The sequence below is a fragment of the Ascaphus truei genome, chromosome 6 (assembly GCF_040206685.1).
Source record: "Ascaphus truei isolate aAscTru1 chromosome 6, aAscTru1.hap1, whole genome shotgun sequence".
NCBI classification, from domain to species: domain Eukaryota; kingdom Metazoa; phylum Chordata; class Amphibia; order Anura; family Ascaphidae; genus Ascaphus; species Ascaphus truei.
Window position 1 is genome coordinate 108,029,380 of NC_134488.1, and position 27,650 is coordinate 108,057,029.

The window sequence follows — 27,650 nt, forward strand, 5'->3', positions numbered from 1 at the left end:
ATAAGGCCTCGGCCAAGGTTCCTGCTGGCGTGTCGGCGGGCGGGCCAGTGATGTCACGGAGCTGGTTCTCCCTCATTCGGCGAACCGCTCACGTGACCGGCCCTGCGCGCCGACAAGCGGGGAAATGTAAAATTTCCGTAAGAGCTACGCTTCCGCAAGCGCGCGGAAGCGTAGGCGAGCCCCTACTAAAGCCGCTCTCATTGCGGCTGTAGGGGCTCAGTGCCGAGCGGAAGCGCACCTCCGCCTGCAAGCACTAAACATGGACGCGGCCTTATGCATAATGATGTATACCAATTATAAACTGGGTTACGATATATGTGCTGTACACCATTGATCTTAATCAGGGCCGCCAACAGCGGGGGAGAAAGGGTACTGGTGTCCCTGGCCCCGTGGGTCAGGGGGACCCGGCCGCCCGGGCCCGCCTGCGCGGCCGGGCGCCTGTTCATTAAAAAAAAACAAGAAATCGCTGCAAAAAAAATCGCGGTGTCTCCCTGTGGTAGCGCCGGAAGTAGTCTGGGTTAAGCTTCCGGCACGCCGGCGTCAGAGGGAGCCCCGTTTCGCGTGGGAGCTGCATCGCGAGACAGGTGCTTCATGGCCGGTGTCAACTGCTGTGACCCCCCCCCCCCCCATCGGGCCAGCATCGGCCCCACCCCCGCAGCACACTGGTGCGCGCGTGAGCAGTAGCGTGATGCCTGCAGCGGGGCTGGCGGCAACTGCTGTGACCGCTGCACCGCCACCCCCCCCCTCTGCACCGCCACCCCTGCCCCCCCGCATGAGAGGGCTGTCCCGCCACCCACCGCAGCCGCTAGACGACCCACTGCCGAGCAGCAGCGCGCCTCAGCACGGGTCAGCGCCTAAGCGATGACCATGCCCGAGGCCTAAGGACTCGGGCATGGTGCCTTGGGCCGCGCTCCTGCTCTGCCTCGCCTGCAGAAGCTGGTGCTTTTTTGTGGCGTGACAAGTGAGGCAGTGAGCGCGCTTTGGGGGCGGGGCGAAGGTGTGGCGGAGGTGGGGCTAGTCCCTCATCCCCATTGGATGTTTGCTGTCACGTGACCGCTCCTCCGCTCCCCTCAGCGCGTATATTTAAACTTGCCTGTCGCCTGCATTTCCACACGCCTCCGCACGTATGCGGAAGCGGCTCCTAAGGCTGCGGTCCCACTAACTACTACAGCGCACGCCTGTGCGATCAAGCCCCGCCCACCCAGTTCCTCCGGTCCCAGTCCCTACCTCGTCGCGCACCTATCCCCAGCGGTGCGCGACAGGTTTTCAGGCAGGCAGGGGAGTTTGAGATTGGCATTTGCGACGGAGGCGTGGCCACGCCCCCGCAAACCTACCGCCACACCCCCTCCCGTCGCAAATGTTCTCTCTCCCCTCAGACCGCAGATCGCGGTCTAGCGCTGTGCATGCGCCGTCCCCCCCCGCCGGGCGCGTGCCACAGTGCTGACTGGGGACTCAGCCTAAAGCCGCGCTGATTACAGATGCAGGGGTTATAGAATGTCAATAGGGGAGTGTTCTGTCTTTTTTTTCCATTTCATTTCTTACTGAGTGCGAATAGTCGTGCGGCTGTTTGCACTCAACTGTGAATATCCACTGCCCAAAAAAACACTGCCTCCCGTTTTGCCAAATGTTATCAAACCTGGGAAATTCAGATCCCCCAGTGCAGGGCTGGCCAACTCCAGTCATAAACGGCCACCAACAGGTCAGGTGTTAAGGATATCCCTGCTTCAGCACAGTTGACTCAGTTGAAGACTGAGCCACCTGTGCTGAAGCAGGGCTATCCTTAACACCTGACCTGTTGGTGGCCCTTGAGGACTGGAGTTGGCCACCCCAGCTCCAGAATAACACCGGAGACAAATGAAAGGCGTGATGTGTTAAAGCTGACTCAGAACCATTAGCATTATGCATCCCTATACAGCTCTTATTTGTCAAATGTATAAAACTTTTTAGCAAGTATTTTACAATTTCTTAGGCAAAAAAAAATGACCAACTCAGACATGGGGATTGATTAATGCAAAGAATGGAAAAGATAACCAAGATAAACAAATTGATGCATTTGTTATATACTTGTGTTAACTAAGGAGCTCTCACCTTATTGTCGCAAAACGAAATGTCAGCTTAAGCAGAAAAAAGGAGTTGTATAGAGAGGTGCATGTTTCAAACTACTTTTTTAGTGCCCCTATGTAGCACTCTATTCCTATGTGAGATGGTGGATGAATTAAAACATGATTTATTCAAAACTTCGTTAAAACAATGGGGTTTAAAACAATAATTAAATATTACCAAGCGCTTTATAAACTCTTGGGGTAGGTGTACTCCAGAGGAGTGGAGGTATATAATAGATAGTAAAGTCCAGTGTTAGTAAAACTTGCTGCATAACATAGCAGCACAGTATAAGGTCTCTGTGTATTGGTGCACCAACTAGTACTCAATTACTGTGGCACTACATATAGGGTCACTACTTTCATTCCCTCACCAAACCATTCCTGTGGCACTACATATAGGGTCACTACTTTCATTCCCTCACCAAACCATTCCTGTGGCACTACATATAGGGTCACTACTTTCATTCCCTCACCAAACCATTCCCTAGATAATCACTGCATATGAGGATTACTAGGGCCAGTGAATTCACTAACACTGGACTTTACTATCTATTATATACCTCCACTCCTCTGGAGTACACCTACCCCAAGAGTTTATAAAGCGCTTGGTAATATTTAATTATTGTTTTAAACCCCATTGTTTTAACGAAGTTTTGAATAAATCATGTTTTAATTCATCCACCATCTCACATAGGAATAGAGTGCTACATAGGGGTGCTGTCCATCTTCAGTTCTACTACTATCCATGCCCCTTTAAGCACCATTCCCTACACAACATAGCTGTAGCGGGGGTATCTGAGAAGTGTATACTTTTTTAGTGTCAATGGCCCATTATGTTGCTTGATTTATAATCTACTGTAACCCTCTTATGGTACCCCACCCGACATGAGATTGAGGGGTACACTCCTTCTGGTCACTCTGAGTGGTCTGGGTGCTGTGACCTGCTGGTAAACAGGAGGGCTGAGTGCTCTGCGGTGTTGTGGGGAGAACCCAGGACAGGGACAGGAGGTGTGGGACAGGTTACCTTGTTCTCTCAGGGTGCACAGTGCCTCCAGCCAGCAGGGATCCCCTGGGGTCTCCAGAGGAGAGACCCCCACTGACACTCCATTCTCCATACACAGGAACAGGGACACACACAGCAGCTTCTTTTCTGTGGATCTTTATTCAGCATAGGTGTGCAGACAGCATACAGCATGATATCACAGGCATGGTGTAATCTCTGCCTCTCTGCTCATGGCAGCTTGAATTCCCCTCCCTCCTCACCCAGGTGGGGCAGGAGGGAGAGAACTCTTCTTGGCTTGCTATCTCTCTCAGCTCTCTCTGAAGACTAAGGCTGCGTCCATAGAAGGACAAGCAGCGCTGAGGCGTGCGGACGCTCCGCGCTGAGCCCCTGCATCCTCAATGAGGATGCCTTGAGAGGGGGCTCACGTGAGCGTCCGTTGGCGTGCGGAGGCTTTGGAGTTTTCAGCCGAGCACCAAGCTGTTTTTCAGCGCGCTGTCGGCTGAAGACATCCAATCAGCCTTAAGCAGCGTCAACGTCACGGCGCCGTGACATTGACGTCAGTGCGTCGTGGGCAATTGGCCCAGCGACGTCACTGCCCCGCCTCCACCCACCTCCCTTCGCGCATGCTGGCTCGCCTGCAAGTCCGTGGAATCGCGCTGACTAAGGCCCGGGCCATAGAGGTGTGGGGAGAGCGGAGGCGCGCTAACGCTGAGGCTCGCCTGCTTCAGTCAGCGCGATTGCACGGACTTGCAGGCAAGCCAGCGTGCGCGAAGGGAGCCGGGGGGAGGTGGTTGGAGGCGGGGCAGTGACGTCGCTGGGCCAATCGCCCGCGACGCACTGACGTCAATGTCACGGCGCCGTGACGTTGACGCTGCTGTGACTGGAGGTTTTCAGCCGACAGCGCGCTGAAAAACAGCTTGGCGCTCGGCTGAAACCTCCAACTCGTCAGCACGCCTGCGGACGCTCGCGTGAGCCCCCTCTCAAGGCATCCTCATTGAGGATGCAGGGGCTCAGCGCGGAGCGTCCGCACGCCTCAGCACGCCTATGGACTCGGCCTTAAGCAGGCGAGCCTCAGCGTTAGCGCGCATCCGCTCTCCTCGCCCCTCTATGGCCCGGGCCTAACTCATCACTAACTGAATTTGGAAATATGTCTCAATTTGAATATCCTCAGGGAGTGTCTCTAGCTTTGAATCATTACAACTCAAAGCTGGATACCGATTGGCTCACACACACACATCAGGGGGTGTTCCAACCCATGTCCAACCTTTGGATTAACACATTCAAATGTTGCTTAGGTCTGCCCCTGAATATTGCTACATACTCAGAGCTGAAATGCAAAACAGACCAACTGGAGAAATTAACCTTCCCACTGCCTGTTCTAACAGGACTGACAGAGGAAAGGCCCAGAAGAATACATAGCTGCCAAAGGCCAGGCTATATACTCCCTCTGGTAAAACTCCAACCGTCCCGGCTTGGACTACAGTAGGTAGAACCCTTACCATACTGTGCAACAGCTGTGAATTTACATGAGCTGAAATGCAATAACTCCTATACATTCCAGCATACACTGCATTACACAGATACATTGCAATACAGGACTGAATAGAACCATTTCTATTACTACAGCAGTAAGTGCCAGATGGGCCAGAATGGCTTCCATCACATACTCTAATCAGTGAACCTCAAAACTTCTCATACAGGGGTCCCTTCTGCCTTCTCTCTGACGGGAGACAAAACATTTTCAGATTGCATTGAACTACTCCCCTCATCATCACAATCCACCCAATGCACAGACCCTTCCAATTGCATATCAGGCATAATAGACATAACATCACATTGTCCGTAGAGAGCCACGGGGCTTCCGGGAGAAGAGGGCCTGGGGGTCAAGGGTCGCACCTTGGGACTGGTGATGGATGGGGAAGGCGGGGCAGAAGACTCTGGGACTGGGGCAAGCACCAAAGTCTCTAGGGGGCACATTCAGGGGTTTCTCTCCCCGAGAGGAGCAATGGCACAGTCCTGGGTCAAGTTCAATTTGCCCCTTCCTCTGCTCTTACAGCAGCGGCTTCAGCCAGCGCCTCGGCCTGAAGGGCCTCCCGGGACTTCTTCCTCTCCCTGTTTGTCAGGAGGAAAGATTCAACCGGAAGGGTAGTACTCACCGGAGCGGCCTGGATCTCTCTGGAGCTCACCCGGCCGGGCGACTCGGGGCCATCTTAGCTCCCAGTGGTGGAGTAGCAACGGTAGACAATGCAGTCATCAGGGGTGATGCCGGCCGGCACTTCTCCTGCTGACGCCGCAGATACAGCTCCGCAGCTTTCTGGGCGCGATCCCAGCGGGGATCTGTAGACAGAGCAAGCAGCTCACAGCCATCTGTAGCAGCAGGGCGGATCCCAGCAGCATCGGGTACGGTGGAGGCATCGGCCGATACCTCTGTGGTGCAGCACCCACACTGGCAGCGTGGGTCAGATGGAAGGCACCAGCAACAGTTACTGGAACTGGCAGCTCCACAGCATACTCTGGTACGGTGGAGGTAATGGTAGAGACCTCAGTGATGTCATCAGCTTCTGTGCTGCTGACAGGCTTCTCAGCACACAGGCCCAGTCTCTCATAGTGAAGCAAGCAGGGCAGCCTGGCAGACACAACCACCCGTGTTTGAAGTGGAAGTGCATCTGGCTCCTCACTTCCTGTAGCTCTGTGGAACACACTTAGCTCCTCCCCCTAGTAGATAGGATAGTCCAATCAGGAGCAAGCAAAGGGGGAGGGGTTTGAACAGTTCCCGCACTTTCTTGCAAGCTGAAGAGCAGCAGAAGCTTGCAAAATGCACAAATCTTTGCAGCACAGCACAGCACAGCACATGGCTTCCCTGGTAAGGCGGGAAGCGCCATTTTGAGCACAAAGAGAGTCCATGCGGCCCCCAGCGAGCTGGAGCCGCCATTTTGAAAGCACAAAAATACATGGCATCCGTGTAGGAGCAGGAAACACCAGATTGAGATATAACAGTCCAGAACAGTGGGGTCTCCGTTTGCATTCAGGAGCCACAAATACATATCTGTCCTGTAATCTTTGAGTATCACGCACCCTGGGGTAGCATCAGGGAACGCCTCACACAGGGACGGCAGTAACTCTTACTGCAGGGTGCACAGGGACCTACAGACATTTCCCATGTAGTCCCTGCCCCCTTACCTATCTCTTCGTTGTGGGTACAGGAGGGTGGCCACACTTCCCTGGGGACGCCTCAGGTCAGTCGCCCCAACTGCAGTGCCATTAAGGGACCGCCAGCTCCCTGGTGAAGCCTCAGGGACCTGCCTCCCTTTTCTTCTCAGATGAGGTGCACAGGGGTCATAGGCGTAATCCCCAGAGTTCCCTGTGCCCCTCACTCTCCGCTGTGGGTACAGGAGGGTGGCCACACTTCCCTGGGAACGCCTCAGGTCAGTCGCCCCTGCTGCAGTGCCATTAATAGGGAGCCAGCTCCCTGGTGAAGCCTCAGGAACCGGCCCCTACTTTCTTCTTGGTAAGTTGTTGGAGGCACAGAGGGTCCTATGCAATCATGGAGCATGCCTCTGTCCCCTTGAAGTGCATGTAAAGACTTAGGCCCGGGCCATAGAGGGGTGGGGAGAGCGAAGGCGCGCTAACGCTGAGGCTCGCCTGCTTCAGTCAGCGCGATTGCACGGACTTGCAGGCGAGCCAGCGTGCTCGAAGGGAGCTGGGGGGGAGGTGGTTGGAGGTGGGGCAGTGATGTCGCTGGGCCAATCGCCCGGGACGCACTGACGTCAATCTCACGACGCCGTGACGTTGACGCGGCCTCAGGCTGATTGGATGTTTTCAGCCGACAGCGCGCTGAAAAACAGCTTGGCGCTCGGCTGAAAACTCCAAAGCCTGAGCACGCCTGCGGACGCTCGCGTGAGCCCCCTCTCAGGGCATCCTCATTGAGGATGCAGGGGCTCAGCGCGGAGCGTCCGCACGCCTCAGCACGGCTTGTCCATCTATGGACGTAGCCTTCCCTGGTGCATAGCCACCAGGAATGGTCCCACAGCAAGGTCTTCATTAGGGCAACCTCCTAGCTTCAAGGAGGGGTTCCCTCACGGCAGAGTCTATGGCTGCTGTTCTGTGCTGCATACAAAGTCTTTGAAACTGCTGCATGGTCCTCTGTCGTTGAAAACCTGTCCCGTTGAAAAACGTGTCCTGTCCTGGGGAGCAGTCCTCCTCTCAGCAGCGCCTCCAATTGTAACCCTTCTATGGTACCCCACCCGACATGAGATTCGGGGGTACACTCCTTCTGGTCACTCTGAGTGGTCTGGGTGCTGTGACCTGCTGGTAAACAGGAGGGCTGAGTGCTCCGTGGTGTTGTGGGGAGAACCCAGGACAGGGACAGGAGGTGTGGGACAGGTTACCTTGTTCTCTCAGGGTGCACAGTGCCTCCAGCCAGCAGGGATCCCCTGGGGTCTCCAGAGGAGAGACCCCCACTGACACTCCATTCTCCATACACAGGAACAGGGACACACACAGCAGCTTCTTTTCTGTGGATCTTTATTCAGCATAGATGTGCAGACAGCATACAGCATGATATCACAGCGTGGTGTAATCTCTGCCTCTCTGCTCATGGCAGCTTGAATTCCCCTCCCTCCTCACCCAGGTGGGGCAGGAGGGAGAGAACTCTTCTTGGCTTGCTATCTCTCTCAGCTCTCTCTGAAGACTAACTCATCACTGACTGAATTTGGAAATATGTCTCAATTTGAATATCCTCAGGGAGTGTCTCTAGCTTTGAATCATTACAACTCAAAGCTGGATACCGATTGGTTCACACACACATTAGGGGGTGTTCCAACCCGTTGCTTAGGTCTGCCCCTGAAAGCTGCAGTTCAGTCAATATCCTGCATGTGTTTTTTTTTAATAAATCAGTTCTGTAGTAAGAAAAAATACTTTTAGCATTTTCTGTTTTAAAAAAAACAACTTTGAAAGACCAATTTTCTTGTATTCTATTTTAACAGCCATTTGCTAAGGCACTGCCCCTTCATGACCTGTCACAAGCCCTGGCACACCCCTTTGTCAGCCCTGCCCTCCCTCTAGCACTTGTCAGTGCAGGAGTGCTCATGAATATTCATGAGCTTCCACTGACAGACAAGCAGAATATAAACAGATCCCTTCACTAATTATGTCACCAAATTTCGACCTATCAATACATGGAGAACGAATTGACCTGCAGCTATACAGTTCTTTAGGTAATTAGAGATTGCACACATGAAACTATTGAAGTAAAAAAATTAATTAAAAAAAAAAAGACTGAACTGCAGCTTGAATATTGCTACATACTCAGAGCTGAAATGCAAAACAGACCAACTGGAGGAATTAACCTTCCCACTGCCTGTTCTAACAGGACTGACAGAGGAAAGGCCCAGAAGAATACATATCTGCCGAAATCCAGGCTATACTACTATAGTTTTTTTTGCTGTGAATATCCTTATGTTATTATTTACAAAACATAATCGTGTGCAGCTCAAATTCATCTTTTCTTGTGAACCACTTTTCTTTTTAACTATATCCCTGTGAGAAAAGCCCAAATCATTTCCATCTCTTCTCCTTACCTGTGTTTCAAGATCTAACAGCTAAATATCCATCTGTGGCCCAAAACTGTGCTGTTAGTGGCAGTGTTTGCAACCTTCCCTCATGTCCCTGATCTTGTGCTTGCGGTTACAGAATGAGTGTTCAGCACTGTGTGAGAACCTGGAGCTGAGACATGAGGAAGCTGAGCAGTTGGAGAATTATTGTAACCAGTTAGAGGTAAGTAACATATAATGCCCATATCTGTGCTATGTTATCCATGTTATGTTTGCACAGGTGAATACATTAACAAAAACCTATTCAAAAGTGAAAGAGATGGTGAAAATAAGGATGCCCAAAAGAGATACATTATCTTGAAATACAGAAATCTCTCCTTTGATAATTTATTGCATTAGTTGTACTTAGTCGGCCCAACAAAAAGTTACACAAATTGCCTTTTCTTTCCCTTTTTTCATCTCAAAATGAAACATCCTCTGGTGTTTATGAGAAATATGGAAATTCACACAGATGGGCGAAGTTACCGAAATTCAGTCCGGACCTTTTTTTTTTTCTCTCGCAACCATCACGGAAAGTTCAAACTTTTAAACTGAAAATTTTCCAATTTTTCATGAGAATTTTTTTTTTAATTAGCCTTAGCGGCAAATCTTCTAAATTCATTATGACCTTTTTTTTCCTCACCTTTTAACAACTTTTTTGTCACTTTTTTTTCTCCTATAAAAGTGAAAAACGGCTTATTTTCACTGGCAAAAAAATGTGCCTGTCAACTTTAGGGAATGACTGACTTGTATTAAATACCGCCTCTTAGATTCTTAAATCATTGGAGCAGGAACCTGGTGCTGTTGTGCGTACAGAAATGCTATTTGTTATGCCTAATATTGTATTTCACTCCCATTATACATGTTGGTGCTTTATAATTGATAATAATAAATGCTACAAAAAAAATAACTTAAAAAAAAAGTAGAATTACCTATTGGTAAATAGGCGTATTGTAGTTGACGTGAAAAGGTGAATGGAGCAGCCTGTAGCTGAAGGGGTGGCCACCTCCGGACCACCAACAGCCAATAGGCCAGGTATCCGGAATATGCCCACCAACAGGCCAGGAATTAGGAATATCCCCACCAACAGGCTAGGTATTAGGAATATCCCCACCAACAGGCTAGGTATTAGGAATATCCCCACCAACAGGCCAGGAATTAGGAATATCCCCACCAACAGGCTAGGTATTAGGAATATCCCCACCAACAGGCCAGGAATTAGGAATATCCCCACCAACAGGCCAGGAATTAGGAATATCCCCACCAACAGGCCAGGAATTAGGAATATCCCCACCAACAGGCCAGGAATATCCCTGCTTCAGTCTTCGACTGAGCCACTGATTGATTCACCTGTACTGAAGCAGGGATCTCTCTAATACCTGATCCGTTGGTGGCCCTTGAGAACTGGAGTTGGCCACCTCTAGCTGTTTGTTAGATTGAATAAATAAAATGAGTGCAGCGTCTGTATCAGCGCTACCAGATTCTTCTTCATTCTGATTCTTTGTGTGCAGGAGAGCTGCAGGAAAGTTAACACATCTGTGGAAGAAGCAGAGATCAAAACCAACGCTATGAAGCAGAATTATATTACTCTAGAGGTAAAGAGAAAAGCACTGCTGTGGGGATACACACAGTGTCCGTGTCATAGTGTGCGTTATTAATGCATGAAAATTATAAATAACTCCATCCCTTAAGGAGCACATGTAATGTTCTTCTGCCTCATCTGCCTGAAATCCTCTTGGAGACCAAACAGCGCTTTAGACAACCTAATCATCAAATAGAACTGTGGCTCATGTTTGATGTGATTTCTGTCTCCTGGTGGGCAGTAGGAACTCTTAGAAAAGCCTGACGTTTTCCTGTGCTCATCTTAATTTAAACTTCACAAAGTACCAGTACGTGCCTGTGTCTCACGGCCCAAATAGAATCCCTAGCGACTCTATAAATTGCCCATACAGGTGGATATCTCTGAAACCTTCAGAATGGGTGTTTTGGTTTATTAGAGCAATTATGGGAGAGTTATAATAAGAAATAAGAGAAAGGAGGAGTTACTTTACATTTTTTTTTTTACTTGACATTTTTCTCCACTTTTTATGCATCAGTTAAGAGGCGTTCCTCCTACTCATTTTTGCCATTTTTTTCTTTTTACAGGATGGGAACCGGTGATCCCCTGAGCCAAACGCCTATATTTATTTTCAGCTCTGGGAGCCCTGGGTTCAGCCCTGGAGGTGAAGTTACTGGGTTTAAATATTCCGCAGGGAAAAGAAAATGGCTGCTAATAAGAAGTTGTAACATCGGTTGTGGCTTCCTATTGGATGGCCATTTAAATCCCCTTTAAAAACCAGGAAGCAATACTGGTAACTTCACTAGTATCTCGGAAACCAACGGGTCCCCAGAGCTGGAAATAGTGCGTTTCGTCTCTGGAGGACCCCCAGCTCCAAGAAAGGGAGGTTAGTTAGGTCGGATTGCTCCTCTAAAAATGCAGCATCAATGAATATGATCATCCTGTGTAACGTCTGTTAAAAGTACCAAGCGAAATACATCTCTCACACACCAGCAATGTGTGCGCCTGGCAGTGAGGGGGTTATTGTCTGGCAGGAACGACTCTGCGTACATAGAAAAATGAATAAAACAATGACAGTAACCCTGGTACTCAACTTAGGGTACAAAAAATGTTTCACCTTTCAGGTGGCTGCAGAGGGAAATTATATTCGCAATGACAAACCGCGGCAGAATTCTGACAGAGGTTTACAGGAGCTGAATGTTAAGAGTTTATTGTTAATTAAAGACCATATGTAACAATCATATAATTTAACTCCCACTGCATTTCTTCAATAGAGTAACACAAACCATTAATGTTCCTGTACAGTGGGATATTCTGCAAGACGCAACACACTTTTTTATGGTTGATTTTGCTTGCTTTGGATGTATGTTGCTTTAAGTAACAGTGTCTCTATTAAATGTCTGCATAGCTGGTTAAGTGTATCTAGAAATGCCGTTTGGTCATTATGTAGTGTGAACATATCCATATGCATTGATCTGCATCAAAGTCATACTGTATATATGAAACGTGAGTTTTGTGTATCTGATGCCGATCTAATAAGCACAGTGGTTACGTCTCCTTCCTTGCAAACCCCCCTCTCAATGTAAAAATATATCAGCAGGAGCATAATAATTTCAGTAATACATGAAAACATATGCTCGTATGTTTCAGTGCAGTCTTTGCACACTGAAATGAAGGATGTAGGGCAGGAGTGGCCAACTCCAGCCCTCAAGGGCCACCAACAGGACAGGTTTTATGGAAATTCCTGCTTCAGCACAGGTAGTCTGCAACTAAGCCACTGAATGAGCCACCTGTGCTGAAGCAGGGATATCATTAACACCTGGCCTGTTGGTGGCCTTTGAGGACTAGAGTTGTGTCCCGCCCCCCTGCCCTAGGGAATAGTGTAATGGGGGTATTCCAAACTAAAGGAATTAGGAGGCGCTTGAGAAATTTAATCTGTACCTAGAATACTCTGTGATTGACAGCAATCTTCCTGTCAAATTTAGAGCAAAATAATCATACAAAAGGGAACATTCAAATACTTTTTAAATTTGTTTGTCTTTCACCAACTTCCATTAATTTATTGTTCTACATTAATTGTACATTTCAACTGCTTTTAATTCCAGTCATTTTATATTGTAACTCATTTCTTGCTTCATTCTCGGTCACTTATTATTTGTTTTCTTTCTTCATTGATAGGGGTTCTCAATAGTACACAATCTGAGATTGCTTATAGGAGAGCACTCAGCATCAGAAACGTGGAAGTGCTCTATGTAGAAATGTAAATGTTGTGAGGGGAGGACTTTGCCTGTAACACGCTTAGTAAAAGCTAAGCAGGGCACATGGGGATATCACTGTATGTGCCTAAACATGCTGTCACTTTCTCCAGGAGAAATTACATTACTTGTATCGGGAAGTACAAGAGCACTTTGGGAAGAGGGAGAAGCAGCTGCAGGACCTGGAACAGCGAGTCACAGCTAGCATAGCCAAGCACTCTGCCGAGGCTTCACTTGGTCAAGCAGGTTTGCAAGGAGCTGGTGCCAGAACTGAGACCACTCAACAGTCAGACTTAAACAAGGACATAGCCACACTTCTCATTTCTATTAGAGGGCTGCAGCTTACCATGGAAATGGATGCTCAGAAGTTAAGAAGTGGTAAAGAGGTTGCTGTCCTGGGGACACAGCAAATGAAGGAGATACTAGCTGCTCTGGCTGAAATAAGGTACAGTATGTTTAGGGAACCCAGTTGGTACAAATTTTACATAGGAATGTCACACAGTTCTTAACCTTTTTCCTGCCAGAGGAGCCTATAGTTGAATATGATGCTGCCCTCCCTGAGAACAATGGGGTAAATCAGAGGTGAAGATGGCAGCAGAGTCTCTCATGGGGGCGTGGGTGTGAATCCATTGACCACATGTATTTTAGTAATTGAATGAAAAACAAGATTGCATCTGGCACGCTCGAGATCTCTTTGGATTTGGATGAAGTTTTTCACAGGTTTACACTATGTATGAGCCAATGGGCAGAGTAGGCGGGCTTTGTGGCGCTAATTTGCCATCATGATATTATTTCACTACGATCAGCGATACAATCTTATCTTGCACTAAACGGGCAATGGGTGGAAGGGAAGTAAACATTATTATGCCCCTTTACAAAGCATTTGTAAGACCACACCTTGAATATGGAGTACAATTTTGGGCACCACTCCTAAGAAAAGACATTATGGAACTAGAGAGAGTGCAGAGAAGAGCCACCAAATTAATAATGGGGATGGACAATCTAACTTATGAGGAGAGGCTAGCTAAATAAGATTTATTTACATTAGAAAAGAGGCGTCAAAGAGGGGATATGACAACTACAGTAGAGGCAACGTTTATTCTAACATTTGCCGTAAACTAGCCGGGTTACATTCTGGGTATGTGCTGGGTATGTGCTGGGTATGTTCTGGGCTAGTTTGAGGCACGTTTAAGGCATTTCTGCATTGACTAACGACCCATAGGATTAACACAGCAGGGATCCCTGGCAGTCCAATTCAGTTTGAATGGGACTGCCAGGGACCCCCACTGTTAATCTGATAGGCCATTAATCAATGCAGAAATGCTGGGGCTAGTTTAAGGAAAGTTTAAGGCTTGTATTCAGAATGTACCTGGGTGTTTCCTGGGTTTTTTGGGGAATTGCCACTGGTTTTTGTTCGAATAAGAGTTGCCTCTACTGTATATACAAATATATTCGGGGACAGTACAAGGAGCTTTCAAAAGAACTATTCATCCCACGGGCAGTACAAAGGACTCGGGGCCATCCCTTAAGGTTGGAGGAAATGAGATTTCACCAGCAACAAAGGAAAGGGTTCTTTACAGTAAGGACAGTTAAAAATGTGGAATTAATTACCCATGGAGACTGTGATGGCAGATACAATAGATTTCAAAAAAAGTTGGATATCTTTTTAGATAGGAAAGGTATACAGGGATATACCAAATAAGTATATATGGGAAGGATGTTGATCCAGGGATTAATCCAATAGCCAATTCTTGGAGTCAGGAAGGAATTTACTTTTCCCTTAATGGTTTTTTTTGTTTGCCTTCCCCTGGATCAATAAGTAAGTATAGATATAGGATAAAGTATCTGTTGTCTAAATTTAGCATAGGTTGAACTTTATGGACATACGTCTTTTTTCAACCTTATCTACTATGTAACTTCTTATCATATGTAAGAATAAAGGATTGTTTTTACATGTGTACGTAAATACTGCTTATCTTTGCAGGGACAGCATAGTCCAACTTCATGCCAAATATGAACAAGAGATTATGTCCCATAAGAATGAACACATGACGGTCTTCCACACGAGTACCCGCTTTGACTCATTTCTGTCCCAGTGGGAGCGCACTCAGAAGGAGCAAAGACATATGATGGAAAATATCCAGGAGCTGCAAGCCAACATGGACGGAATCTATTCCCTGTAACTCGTGTTATCTATCTTTCATGTCAATTATAGAAGTGAAATAGAATCTTCTCTGCTAAAACTAGCCCTCCGTGTATTACCATGCAAACTCCCTCACTGCCGCTCAGCTACTGGTAATAACCTACAACAAATATACACTTCTCCAGGATGTTGTGGGTTCAAATAGGCCTATGTACAATTTTTGTTTTATAATTTGTGTTGCGTTAAACATCTAAGTGCTAAAAAGTAATACAAACCTTCTAAAAATGTGCGTCATACACAGTATATACAGGGTGTTCACCGTAAGAGAGGCGCAGTGCGTTTACTTACATAATGTCCGTGTCTCTTTTAGTGTGGACACTGTGTGAGCGCATGCGCGCACACACACACTTGTTTGAAATGATTTTTCGATGCATCCCTTATGTTTAATACCCGATTGGTACAATTTTAAATAAACAGAAATATTTATAACTAGTAATACTAAATATAAATTATTAGTGTCATATTATTTATGAGATAGCCATACTGTGAAAAGAATACCTTTTGTTAAGCAATATAATAGAATATCCTGCTGCTACAAATACATTTTGGGGTTGATAGATACATACTAACCCTCATTTAGCACTAACACTATTTTGGATGTTTGTACTAAGCATCGCAGGCTGTTTTTGAGGCGCACGTCAAACTCTATTTCAACTGCGTGAATTTTCGTTTGTTTTCGCATAAAAATGTTTGTGCCTGGAGTACAGATGTAAATAGCGTTTACAATCTCTCACACATAGGATATTTCTGTGTCTCACAAAACAGTTTTAAAAGTGCGTAAAAAATCACCCGCCAAATTCGACTCGGCGTACATCGTAAAAAAACTCAATTAGGTTGCCATGCAACACTTCAAAAATTCCTTTAAGCATTGTATAGGATAGGTTACAAAATGTATTCTATTATCAATATAATACTAATAATTGATATTTACTCAGACTAGTTCTAAATAGAAAAAAAAAAACAATTTGGTTTTAATTAAAATAGTATACATCAGTTATGCAATATGAGGGATGCCTTATTTCCAACAGTAGGAGAAGGAGGAACGTCCGGATACTTTGTTGAGCCTTGGGACCATGAACAGTCTTTTGGAGTCTGATCTCAGGTGAATAGTGCTGCAAGTGGTAAGGGTGAGGAGCTTGTTCAGATAGCTGGGTAGCATGCCCATGAAGAATTTAAAGGCAAGACAGGAAAGGTGAACTTTGCGCCTAGACTCTAGTGATGACCAATCTAGTTCTTTGAGCATTTCGCAGTGATGTGTGTTGTAGTTGCATTGGAGAACAAAACGACAAATTGAATTGTAGAGGGTGTCAAGTTTGCCAAGGTGGGTTTGAGGTGCCGAGCCATATACTATGTCTCCATAGTCAATAATTGGCATTAGCATCTGCTGTGCGATACGCTTTCTGACCAGGAGACTTAGGGAGGATTTGTTCCTGTAAAGTACCCCTAGTTTGGCATAGGTCTTGGTTGTCAGGGTATCAATTTGCATCACGAATGTTAAGTGGGAGTCAAACCATAAGCCCAGGTATTTAAAACTAGTGTCAGGGGTTAGGGTGGTGTTAGCGTTGGTTCTAATCAGGAGCTCAGTCACTGGAAGCTTTAAGAATTTAGTCTTGGTCCCAAATACCATTGTTACAGTCTTGTCAGTGTTTAAAAACAGTTTGTTTTGGGAAATCCAGTTTTCGAGTCTCAAAAAGTCAGACTGAAGTATGTGTTGAAGGTCAGAGAGGCTATGGCTGTGTGCATATAGGATTGTGTCGTCTGCATACATGTGTATTGAGGCTTCCTTACAAGCTTTGGGAAGATCATTAATAAACACTGAGAAGAGTAGGGGCCCCAGAACAGAGCCTTGAGGGACACCACAGGTGATATCCAGGGGGTTGGAGTTAGAGCCTGAGATGGAAACAAGTTGGGATCTTCCTGATAGGTAGGACTGAAACCAGTTTAAAGCATGCTTCCCTATTCCGGAGCTCTGGAGTTTGTTAAGCAGGATAGCATGATCAACTGTGTCAAAAGCCTTTGCAAAATCTAGGAATACTGCACCAGTGAGTTGTCCCCGTTCCATTCCACACTGGATTTCATTGCAAACTTTTAGCAGGGTAGTTACGGTGGAGTGTTTGGGACGAAACCCAGATTGGAATTGGCTAGGGAAATTTGTCTTGGTATAGAAATCACTTAATTGGGAGTAGACACATTTTTCCATGACTTTGGATAGAATTGGGAGAAGTGAGATTGGCCTGTAGTTTGAGACAGTGTTTTTGTCCCCACTTTTGAAGATTGGGACAACTCTGGCAGTTTTCCAGGTCTTAAGGATATGGTCTGCAGACAGGATAGAGTTGACTATGGACGCAATTGGTTTGGCAATGGCTGGGGCACCAAGTCGTAGGAACCTAGATTGTAGTAAGTCAGGTCCACATTGGCTGCTTAGTTTTAGTTTGGGGAGCACTTGTATAATCCCCTCTTCAGATACTGGGCCAAATTGAAAATTGTGGGCAGTGTTGGGAGGGGGTGGGACTATAGGGGTACTCCCAGGATGAGATTCAGGTTTGTGGTTTGGGCTGCGTTTCGCTAATAAGTTAGTGGCACACCCCACAAAGTAATCATTGAATGCATTTGCAATATCAGTGGGATTTGTCAGAGTAATATCCCCCTTAGTGATATTACTTGGTTGTTGATGGTTAGGAGGCTGGAATATATTGTTGATAACCTTCCAGAAGTTAGCTGGGTTTGATGTATTCTGGAGGAGTTTGTCAGAGTAATATTGTGCTTTTGCATGCCTTGTTTGCCTTGTGCACATGTTCCGCAGGCATCTGTAGTGATTGAGATCCTTGGTAGTGCCAGTTACTTTGTAGCTTTTCCACAAGGCATCCCTGAGCTGGTAGAGTGCAATAAGATCAGTTGTAACCCATGGAAGGTGGGCCCCCCGTACCCTTATTTTGCGTAGTGGAGCATGGGTATCGCAGAGTTTTAAGAACTCGGATTGGAAATAGTCGAGCGCAGAATCAGGGTCGGGAATTAAATCGATTCTGTGCCATGGCCAGTTGGTAAGGTCATCCAGAAACTGTTGTGGGTTAAAGTTTTTAAATGTTCTAGTGAGGAGAACTTTAGGGCTTGATTGGGGCGATTTAATTTTCCTTACACAGTACACTATTGCATGGTCACTGAAAATGTCAGGAAGGATGCCAGAGGATTGGATTCTGCTGGGGTTTGAGGCGAGAATCCAGTCTAGCAAGGAATGGTTATGCGATTTCAGGTTTATCCGTGTGGGTTGGGAAATGAGTTGTGATAGGTTAAGTGACTTGAGTTTTATCTGGATTTTGTGGTTTTTAGGGTCAAGCCAATTGAAGTTGAAATCTTCAAGAACTAGCAGCTCACTCTTCTCATTCAGAGAGGAAATGGAGCCAAGAAACTGGGTGATATCAGTCAGGGATTGTAGAGGGGCTTTAGGGGGGCGGTAGATGCCAGCAAGCAAGCTAGGCTTAGAAAAGGGGAGGCAGATTTTGCCAACTATAATTTCAAAAGAGGGTTTGCTTGGGGGGCAATTTAACAGTGTAAATTGTAAGGTGTCTGCAATATAAAATAACACCCCTCCTCCTCTCCTTGACCTATCTCTCCTAAAAATGGAGTATCCCTGAATGGCGATATTTGCATCAGGGGTTTTATGGGTTAGAACCAGAGACAGAACATAAAACACAGACAGAGCTCAGTGCACATCCATTGAAACCCATACACGGTACAGTGCCTAAATATATATGTATAAATAAAATGGTCCATTTTATTTAATAGATACTTATACATATATATTTAGGCACTGTATCGTGTATGGGTTTCAATGGATGTGCACTGAGCTCTGTCTGTGTTTTATGTTCTGTCTCTGGTTTTAAATATATATTGCCATGCTCAGTAGCACTCCTCTGTGACACTCATATGCTTATATATATGTTGTGGTTATTTTGGGGGTTCAATAGGAGCTTGTTAGGTGTCCAGTATGTTTTACAATTCTTGTTCAGCTAGTCTTCTGATTGGAGGGTGGCAACCTCCTACCTAATTGAAGCTTACCCCCTCCCACATTTAAATGGTTAAAAGCTCACTGCATAGCATCTCCCACTCAGGGGAACTTGCTTGCTTGCAGTATGGTTGTGACAAATCTAATACAGAGTGCTTTTCCTGGTAATGTACAGGTTATTAAAAGCTTCAATCAGACTTAGAACTTTGCAACTAATATTGACAGATTTATTATAAATCATTCTTCCTAGTATTATACAGGTTATTAAGAATTTATATTAGTGTTAGGGACCCCTGAAGAATGTGGTCTGCCGTGCAGTGGCTCAGGGGCTTACAACAATTTTGGCCAAAAATGTTAAACTAAAAGACCATTTTATTTAATAGATATTTATACATATATATTTAGGCACTGTACCGTGTATGGGTTTCAATGGATGTGCACTGAGCTCTGTCTGTGTTTTATGTTCTGTCTCTGGTTTTAAATATATATTGCCATGCTCAGTAGCACTCCTCTGTGACACTCATATGCTTATATATATGTTGTGGTTATTTTGGCGATTCAATAGGAGCTTGTTAGGTGTCCAGTATGTTTTATGGGTTAGCCATGTTTCTGTGAGAACGATGGCTTTGGGTTTTGCATAAGGCCCCATGCCCTTAGTTCGTCCAGTTTGGGCAGCAGGCTCCGGATGTTTATATGGGCGACAGATAGCCCTTTTTGGAATTTAAAGGTGGAATTCTCAGGGGCATGGGACAGAGCTGAAATGGGAGGACTTGGGTTAGGTTCAATATCACCTGCTAAAGAGAGTAACAGTACGAGTAGGAATTTGGGTAGTTGTTTGGAAGTTGTAAATTTGTGGTGTTTGCCATTAGAGTGAGCAGTGGTTGGTGCGCTGCTTTTTAGAGTTCTCCACCAACATTCAGTAGATAGTGCAAGGCTTTTGAGTAGTCCAGGGTATATGGTGATGTTGGGTGTGGGCCAGGATGGAGGAGTTTGTAGTGGATAGAGGGAGTAACATCTCCATGAGGCCAGGAGAAAGAAAAAAGTTAAGATACATAGCAGGTTCATTATGCCAGAGATAGGCAGTGCTGCATGGAGCTGTTGTGAACAAAGTGAGTGTGTGCAGACTAAACAGCAGGGGTGTGTCTGTCAGTTTTGGGAGAGGCTGCAGTGAAATAAGTTGTAAAGGGGTGGGGGGTTGAAATATGCAGGTTAGCAAGAATGGGATCATAGTGTGATCTGAATAGCTAACCGTTTGTTGTCTTGAGTAAAAGAGTTTGCAGAAAGATGCAGTCACCAGTCACCTCTAGTCAAACTATAGTCTAACTATAACTTGTCACTTAAAAGCTCACTTTAAATGGCTCACTATATCATGGCAATGAAGTCTTTATACGTGATGCACTTTTTTCGAAATTAGATGTACACAATCTTAGCTAATAACACAGTCCCACAGTATTGTATATTTAATTATCCCAACTTGGGAAAGTGATGTAAATTATAAAATAGTAATCAAAGAAGCCCCAAAACACGTCAAATATGGCAAATAATTTAGTTTGCTTCTATATGTGTTTTCTTCTCATACGTATGGGTCACTTAGTTACATATTTTGGCCAATACATGTTGAGCGGCAACCATGTAACGCTAGACCCTTTCAGCAGGTTCCTACACTACCAAATAAGCATCCATAGAGGTAAAGGCGCACAGCAAGAAGAGAGTGGGTCAGAAACAACTAAAAAATAAACTTTATTGGTCCATGAAAGGAGGAATGGAGGTACAAAAAACCCTCCTACATGTTTTCGTGCACAATGTTATACGGTGTCCTTTGTATTTCCTCCACTGCATAGAGAAAAGAGGAAAAACAATGCTGCTCAATAGCATGGGATGTGTGAGGTGCCTACGGGCTAACATTTAGAAGCACTATATGCGCTGTGTGTGAGCTACACTGCAGGTAAAACTGGTTCCGCCCCCAGAAATGCCCTAATGATTAATCTTTAGTGCAGCAATAAGTGTGGGAAATATATATACATATATATATATATACACTGGCGACACACTTTATTCGAGCTCGGCTAGTCCCACGAATTCGGGTATACCCGGGTGTATTGAGGTTTGTGACTGTTTTCTGCCCGAGTGCATTGAGTCATTTTCCGGCAGGGATTGAAGCATTTTATTCCCGTTGGCAGCAATACTGCACAGTACATATATATATACTGCATTACAATTCATGAATTTATGCCATCTGGTAGACACGCGAAGCATTGCAGCCTATTAAATCCTAATCATTATCATTTAACAGATCAGCCGCCCATCAGCCAGGCATGAACCCAGGCTGGGAAGGCAAATGCAACGGGGCTTGTCAGAGGTGAGGAGCGGCGCATTCCAGGTATCTGCCAGGTACATACCGGGTATTTGCTCGAATAAAGTGTGTCGGTGCAGTATATATATATATATATATATATATATATTTTTTTTTTTTTTTTTTTAATGGAAATAGCTGTGTTAATCCAGTTGCAATAGTGCAGAATAAATGAGTACTTCAGTATTAGGTGATACCTATTTTATTTGGACTAACAATGTATATAAGACAAGCTTTCAAGCGTTTTCATTGCCAACCCGAGAAAGAGAGGAAAACTCTCAAAAGCTTGTCTTATTATATCAATTGTTAGTCCAAAAAGAAAAGGTATCACTTAATACTAAAGTACTTATACAGTGTATGTGTGTATATATATATATATATATATATATATATATATATATATAAATTCCTTGCACTATATTTGGGCACTTCTGTGTTTCTAACCAGTATTAAACCACCAAACTTTGACTAAGCTCTGCTCACCAATATATTTATTTATATGAACAATATATCTAAAACACAATACTGGACCGGTTATCTGAAAGACATCATTTTGTGTACCACCCGCTGTCTGGGGACTAGAGACGGACGAACCGGTTCAAATCCGTTTTTAGACCAAATCCACCCCCCCCCCCCTCCCCCACCACCAAAATCTGTCTGCGGATTGGGCACTGAAGCCGTGCAGATCAATCCAAATCCACTAGGGATTTGCCTTTTTGAGACTGATCTGCAGAAACCTACGGACCAAAGGAACCGGATCCAAATCCAAAAAGAAAAATCACCCAACTCTACTAGGGAGCCCAGTCTGAGAGTCATGTTATAATACTCTAAATGTTAAATTATGATCTGACGGATTACATTTTGAAAGTGATTACAACAGCTGTGTATTTTTTTTCTCTTTGTATTTTCTTCCAGCGTTAAGAGAATCTCTTCCAGCTATGGACAGACCCGGAGCGAGTTGGACGCCTTTTGGCAAATGAAGCCATTATTGGAGGAGGTGTCCAGACACCTGACCATAATGAGGATCCAAGACACAACAGAGATCTCCGCACCCAGGTAACACAAACAAAGCTGGTGCACACAGGTGCCCCATGGATTCATAGAGGGTTTAAACATACCCAAATAGAATTTGAATTAGGATTATAAGAACACATAAGGAGAATGAGAGAGGTGTGAAGGGTGGTATTTTATGCGAAAGAGGGAAATAAAATTGACTAGTTCATATGTGTTGCCTAGAAAACAAATTATATATATAAATGTAGATATAAATATATATATATATATATATATATATATTTTAGTAACAGGGAAATTTGTTTTTTTAGTAACAGGGAAATTTGTGTATGTAGTTACCTTATACACATATAGTTGTACACGTTACAATTATTACCAAATGCCCATTAATGTTGAGAGACTTTGTTTTAAAACCAAATGAAGAACAAATAAACACGTCACTTAAAGGGGGAGTCGTTCCAGCCGAGGGCAAAAGTGACATTAGAAGTCAAACATTGTTTTTTTTTTAGCTCATTGACACCTTAACTTTTTTTTAAATTTTTTTTTTTATACAAATTGCACAAGTATTTTGCAATAGTTTGTAAAAGTAATGGTGTGGTGTTTGGCAAATTCTCTCATCACTAAAATACATATTTAACATTAACACTGCTGGCTTCGCTTTGTTCTTTTGTTTACCAAGTAATTATGGCGCCATCAATAGTCACACAGATAATGGGCTGGCAGATGACCAGAACAAGATTGAAATATTCAATCCCCCTTAAAATAAGTCTTACTTATTTCTAAGAAAGCCAATTACACTGATAGGTTAGTTAAAAAAAAAAAACTGTTCCTATAAATCAATTATCCCTTTCACTTTCAGAACCAGTTCTTTTAACATCAGCACCATTAAACAAGTGATAGATCAGGCATTGAGCCCCCTGCTGGAGGAGATGAAAAGCTGCAACCAGCATAACACATGTACCAATTGTCAGAGTATGCAGAAGAAAATACTGGTAAGCTGGTGGAGACCTGGTTAAAAAGAATAACACAAATTGCTGTTTCTGCTGTTTTGGGTTTCAGCCACTCTCATACACTCGTGGGTCACATTCGTGCTCTGCTTTCTTTGCACATACACTGCAGCTTTACAATCACTTAAATAAACAAAGACACTCACATTGCTCACCATGTTTTCCGCAATATAATCATTTTATTTTGTTTTGTCAGCCTTCTCCTATCAGCTTTAAGTCATTGTACTTTGGCTTTCTTCTCTTGGTCTCACACGTTGCATAGATGGATATATAGTAATACAGTAAGTGGAACGTGTAACTGCCCTAACATCTGGAAATAAAGGCTGCTCATCCTGTAGCTGTTAGTTCACCACTGGTTGTAGCCCTCTGCTGCAGCTCCAGTTTTACTAACGCAACCATTCATATAAAATGTCATTACACGTGGGATAAGCTTTGTTGGTTTCTTCATTACTTTCCTCTCTCTCTCCCTGCTAAGGAATTGGAAGGGCAGATGGCAGAGAAACGCATGCAAGCAGTGGTTCTGTGTTCTGATCTGCGGCTGGTGCAGGATGATGCTACAAGATTGCAAAATATGCTTTTGAGAGACCGGATAAAAACTGAGTGAGTGTCTGGCATGGAAACATGTCCACTTCTTAGTGATTTCAACCTTGGTCAAAATATCACTTTATAATTAGACAATACAAAAAGTTATGGTAGATAAAACAAATGACCCAACCCTCCATAGTACAGGGCACAGCAAATAAAAATACCACTTGTGGTGCATTTGCATGTCCTAGACAGGTCTGCAACCCTGTGTAACAGAGTGCTAACAGGTACCAAAAAAGTGAATAAATGATGTGCCAATAGGGGACGGGGTGGAAATGCTCTACTACCGAGAGATAAAGTAAGACAAATTAATTGACATCAATCCATGCCCGTGTTAACATGGACGGTGCTCCCCTGGAGTATGGATGAGCACTGATACACACGAAAGGGCGGTATACCCACAGCAGACAGGGTCCTAGAAATGGGGGCATTCATGGAAGTGTGCAAAAATATCAAAATACAATTTATTATTATTATTATTATTATGAACGGTGGACAGGACAAACAATACAATTCTAAAAATATGAAAGACGTACACTGCTAATTCAAACCCCTAATAAATGCTGATAAAGTGCCTATGCAAGATCCAAGACTCACCAACAGAGAACCGCACATCCGTAGGGGTAACAATAAGTCCCTGCCATATATGTATCTTACTTTAGTTATAAGTCAATTATGTCATGTATGCCAAGTGATAGTATGGAAATTTCGACACAAAAATAAATAAAATAAATAAAATAAATGAAAAACATCACCATCACAAATACAATTTCTGTGACAAAACACACAGAAGTTTCACTTACAATGCGCGTGGTCAGCACACAACTTTTTTTTAAATGTAGGTCTAAGATGGACGAATAGTACGTCCTACATACTTTAAACCACAAGGGCAAATCAAAAGATAGACGACAAAATTGCTGTGGCAATTAATGAGGGTTGATATTTTAAATTTCTTGTTCTTACATAATTTGAAAACATTAGTTTTTTCATGGCCAAATTTGTAAGCCTTATGATCACATTTAAAGAAACCTTTAGGTTTTGAGGGTAACTAATTATTCAAAGGTTTCCTTGGGATCCTCAAAATGCTTGGTGCCAATTAGGTTTTTAAATTATCGGCCTTTGTAAAAATGGCCTGCCGTCTATCGGGATTTTTTCCCCCTCCAAATTGAGTCTTGTCAAAGCACACTATAAAGGATCTGTCTGGATTGGATACCTAAGATGATACAGGAAGTGACCTCTAGCCTTCACTGAAGCTACCATCGCCATCTTCCTTCCTGGCAATTCCTCCTCACTTCCTGACAGGAAATCAGCCTCCCTCTGGTCCTCATTGACAGCAGCTGCTTCTGGGCTTTAAATAGCAGACAGTTGCTCCCTTCAGTGCTCGTGCAAGTACTCTGTACCTTGTTCTGCTTGAGCCCTGTCTTTACCTGATCGTGCTTAACCTCTGCCTGGACCTGACCACCCCTGCCTTCCGCGACCCCAGAATTGGAAATGACTATCCCTGCATCTCAGGCCTCAGATCCCAGAACAAGGTCCGTGTACTACTCCCTACCTCTGCCCTGCGGGTTCGTATCCTGTATTCCTGCCAGCAACGTTACAAGCACATGCCAATAGATTAGATTATTTTTTTTTCAATTTTGTTGGAATCTCTATTATATTTAGTGATAAAAGGATTAAAATCATTTCTCTTTTTCTTGGCTGAATTATTTAAGATGAGATACCTATCCAGCATCCTTGCTTTCTTTTTTTAGCTTTAGTCACTGTCATAGGATCTTAATGTTTTTTCAATAAATCTTTTTTTCATATCACAGTCTTTTTTTATTCAAAGACTTCAGAACTGCCCATATGGTATATTTGCACCCCAGTTATGATGACAACTGTTCCGGTCAATAAAATTATTATTATCTGCTTTAAAGAAGATTCTGGTTAATACCTTTTTTTTTCCCACATACAGAACAAGATAAAGGTTTTGATCAGATTATGAAGTAAATGTTACATTAACTGTATTAGAGTTCAGATATTGCACAGAGCTTCCCAATATAGAGTTTCTCCCCCCTTACAGATCAGGATAACGTCATCTATATAGCAGCACCAGAGGACTAGGTTTGAACCAAAGGGATTATTGTTGTAATTAAAATCCTCCTCCCCTGCCCCCATGAAGGGATTGGCATAACTTGGTCCAAACCTGGTTCCCATATGCGTTCTGCACATCTGTAAATAGAATGTATCCCCAAACATAAAATGATTATGTGCTAGAATAAATCTGATCCCATCAATAATAAAATGAACCTCATCTAATTTCAAATTACTTTCTTTAGACAATATCTGCTTCACTACAATACACCCATGTGTATGATTAATAACTGTATATAGTGAGGAGACATCACGATACCCAAATATGATGCTTCTCCCAAGGCTGTCCTTCCAAAATGATAATCACTTGGGTGGAATCTTTGAAGTGTGAAAGGTAACCTTGCTACAAATTCCTGCAAGAAAGTGTCTATATATTGGGACATGTTTGAGATGATCGAATCTATTCTGGAAATTATAGGTCTGGAGTATGACTCATATGCAACTTTGATTTTTTTTTTTTTTTTTTTTGCTATAGTTTGGGGGAATTGAGTAAATAGAAAAAATATATTCTTGGTCACTGGCATTCTTTCCTCTATTTAAGAGTAGATTAAATTATTCTAGGAAGGATTTGGTGGGATTTTCTTTTAAAATTTGATAGAAGTACCTTTCTTCCAAATCAAATTTGTTGTTCATAATAACCATCCCTCCTCCCTTATCTGCATGTTTTATCACCAAATCATAATATTCGATTCATTTTTCCATAGTAATATTCTGTTTTCCTTTAAATTATTCTTAATTAATTGCTCAAACATTTTGAGATTAGATGAAATGTTTCAATAACATTTCCTTTATCGTGATCTGGATAAAAGGTCGATTTTTTTTTTCTCTTCAGATTCGTGTGTTTAAATTCTTCATTAGTGGGCATCACAGGGGGTATATATAACCTCTGGTTGATCAAAGTTCCTTCCCAGGAAGTGTCTCTTTACAGTGAGTTTTCGCATATATTTACTTGCATCTATAAAGGCGTTTAGGATAGCACTAGGGGCAAAATGAAGACCTATGGACAAAACCGATGTTTCTTCCTTACTCAATGGAATACCACTTATGTTAAAGATACCATCACTTTTCACCATTTGCTTCTTTTGTTGAATGATTTCCCCTTCTTGTTCCTCTTCTACACCGTCATCCCTTTTTCTTCTCCATGGGGATGCTGGGGAACTATCTTCTCTCAATGGGGAATAACCCTGGCCCAAGTGACAATACAGTCCCCGGACCTGAAATGAATGGGGTCCAGCTCCAGAGACCCACCCCCCCAAAGAACCGATTGCTCCTTTAAAACAAGCCCCTAGAAATATTCCATCATCAGAAAAAGGAGGTGGGTTGCTTAATAATCCGCAATCCTCTTGGAATCCTTGTATTCTGCATGGACGGTACATCTACTTCTCATGTCCTACAATGGACACGTTTTCTTTAATAACAATTTCTCCAACAGCAAAAAATGGGTAGACATATATCATCCTTCACTGGAGCATTTTCTCTCTCAAATAAAGTATTAATATTTAACCCTATATTTTGTCTTCTTGAGAAAGTGTCTGAAGAACCCTTGGCCATGACTTGAAAAAGAAAAAATCATTGATACCAATTACAGTGAATAAGGGCAAAGTGCCGCTCAAATACTCAAAAAGTGACAAAGTAAATAACAGAAAATTAGCGCAAAAGTACACGGTGTAATATATATATTTTTTTTTTTTTCTGCAACCGTCTTTCCCCATCACTATATAATGAGCACTTAGTGAGCCACTCTTTACCTCGAAACAGCTGTCTGTGAGTAGGGTGACTGGCTATGTACTTCTTTAACTCAGGCTGTGCTGAAAAGCTGTGTAATACGGCAGTCATACGCTTA

General features: G+C 43.9%; 1 protein-coding gene across 1 annotated transcript in view; it reads left to right on the forward strand.

The window, feature by feature from the left end:
- The window catches only part of TSKS (testis specific serine kinase substrate), a 76,610-nt gene that overhangs the window by 48,408 nt on the left and 552 nt on the right, over positions 1-27,650 (forward strand). Inside the window, exons 5-11 of the mRNA XM_075605686.1 lie at positions 8,797-8,880; positions 10,208-10,291; positions 12,623-12,954; positions 14,494-14,688; positions 21,984-22,124; positions 22,942-23,074; positions 23,565-23,689. Coding sequence (XP_075461801.1) covers positions 8,797-8,880; positions 10,208-10,291; positions 12,623-12,954; positions 14,494-14,688; positions 21,984-22,124; positions 22,942-23,074; positions 23,565-23,689 — 1,094 coding nt within the window. The remainder of the gene's footprint in view (positions 1-8,796; positions 8,881-10,207; positions 10,292-12,622; positions 12,955-14,493; positions 14,689-21,983; positions 22,125-22,941; positions 23,075-23,564; positions 23,690-27,650) is intronic.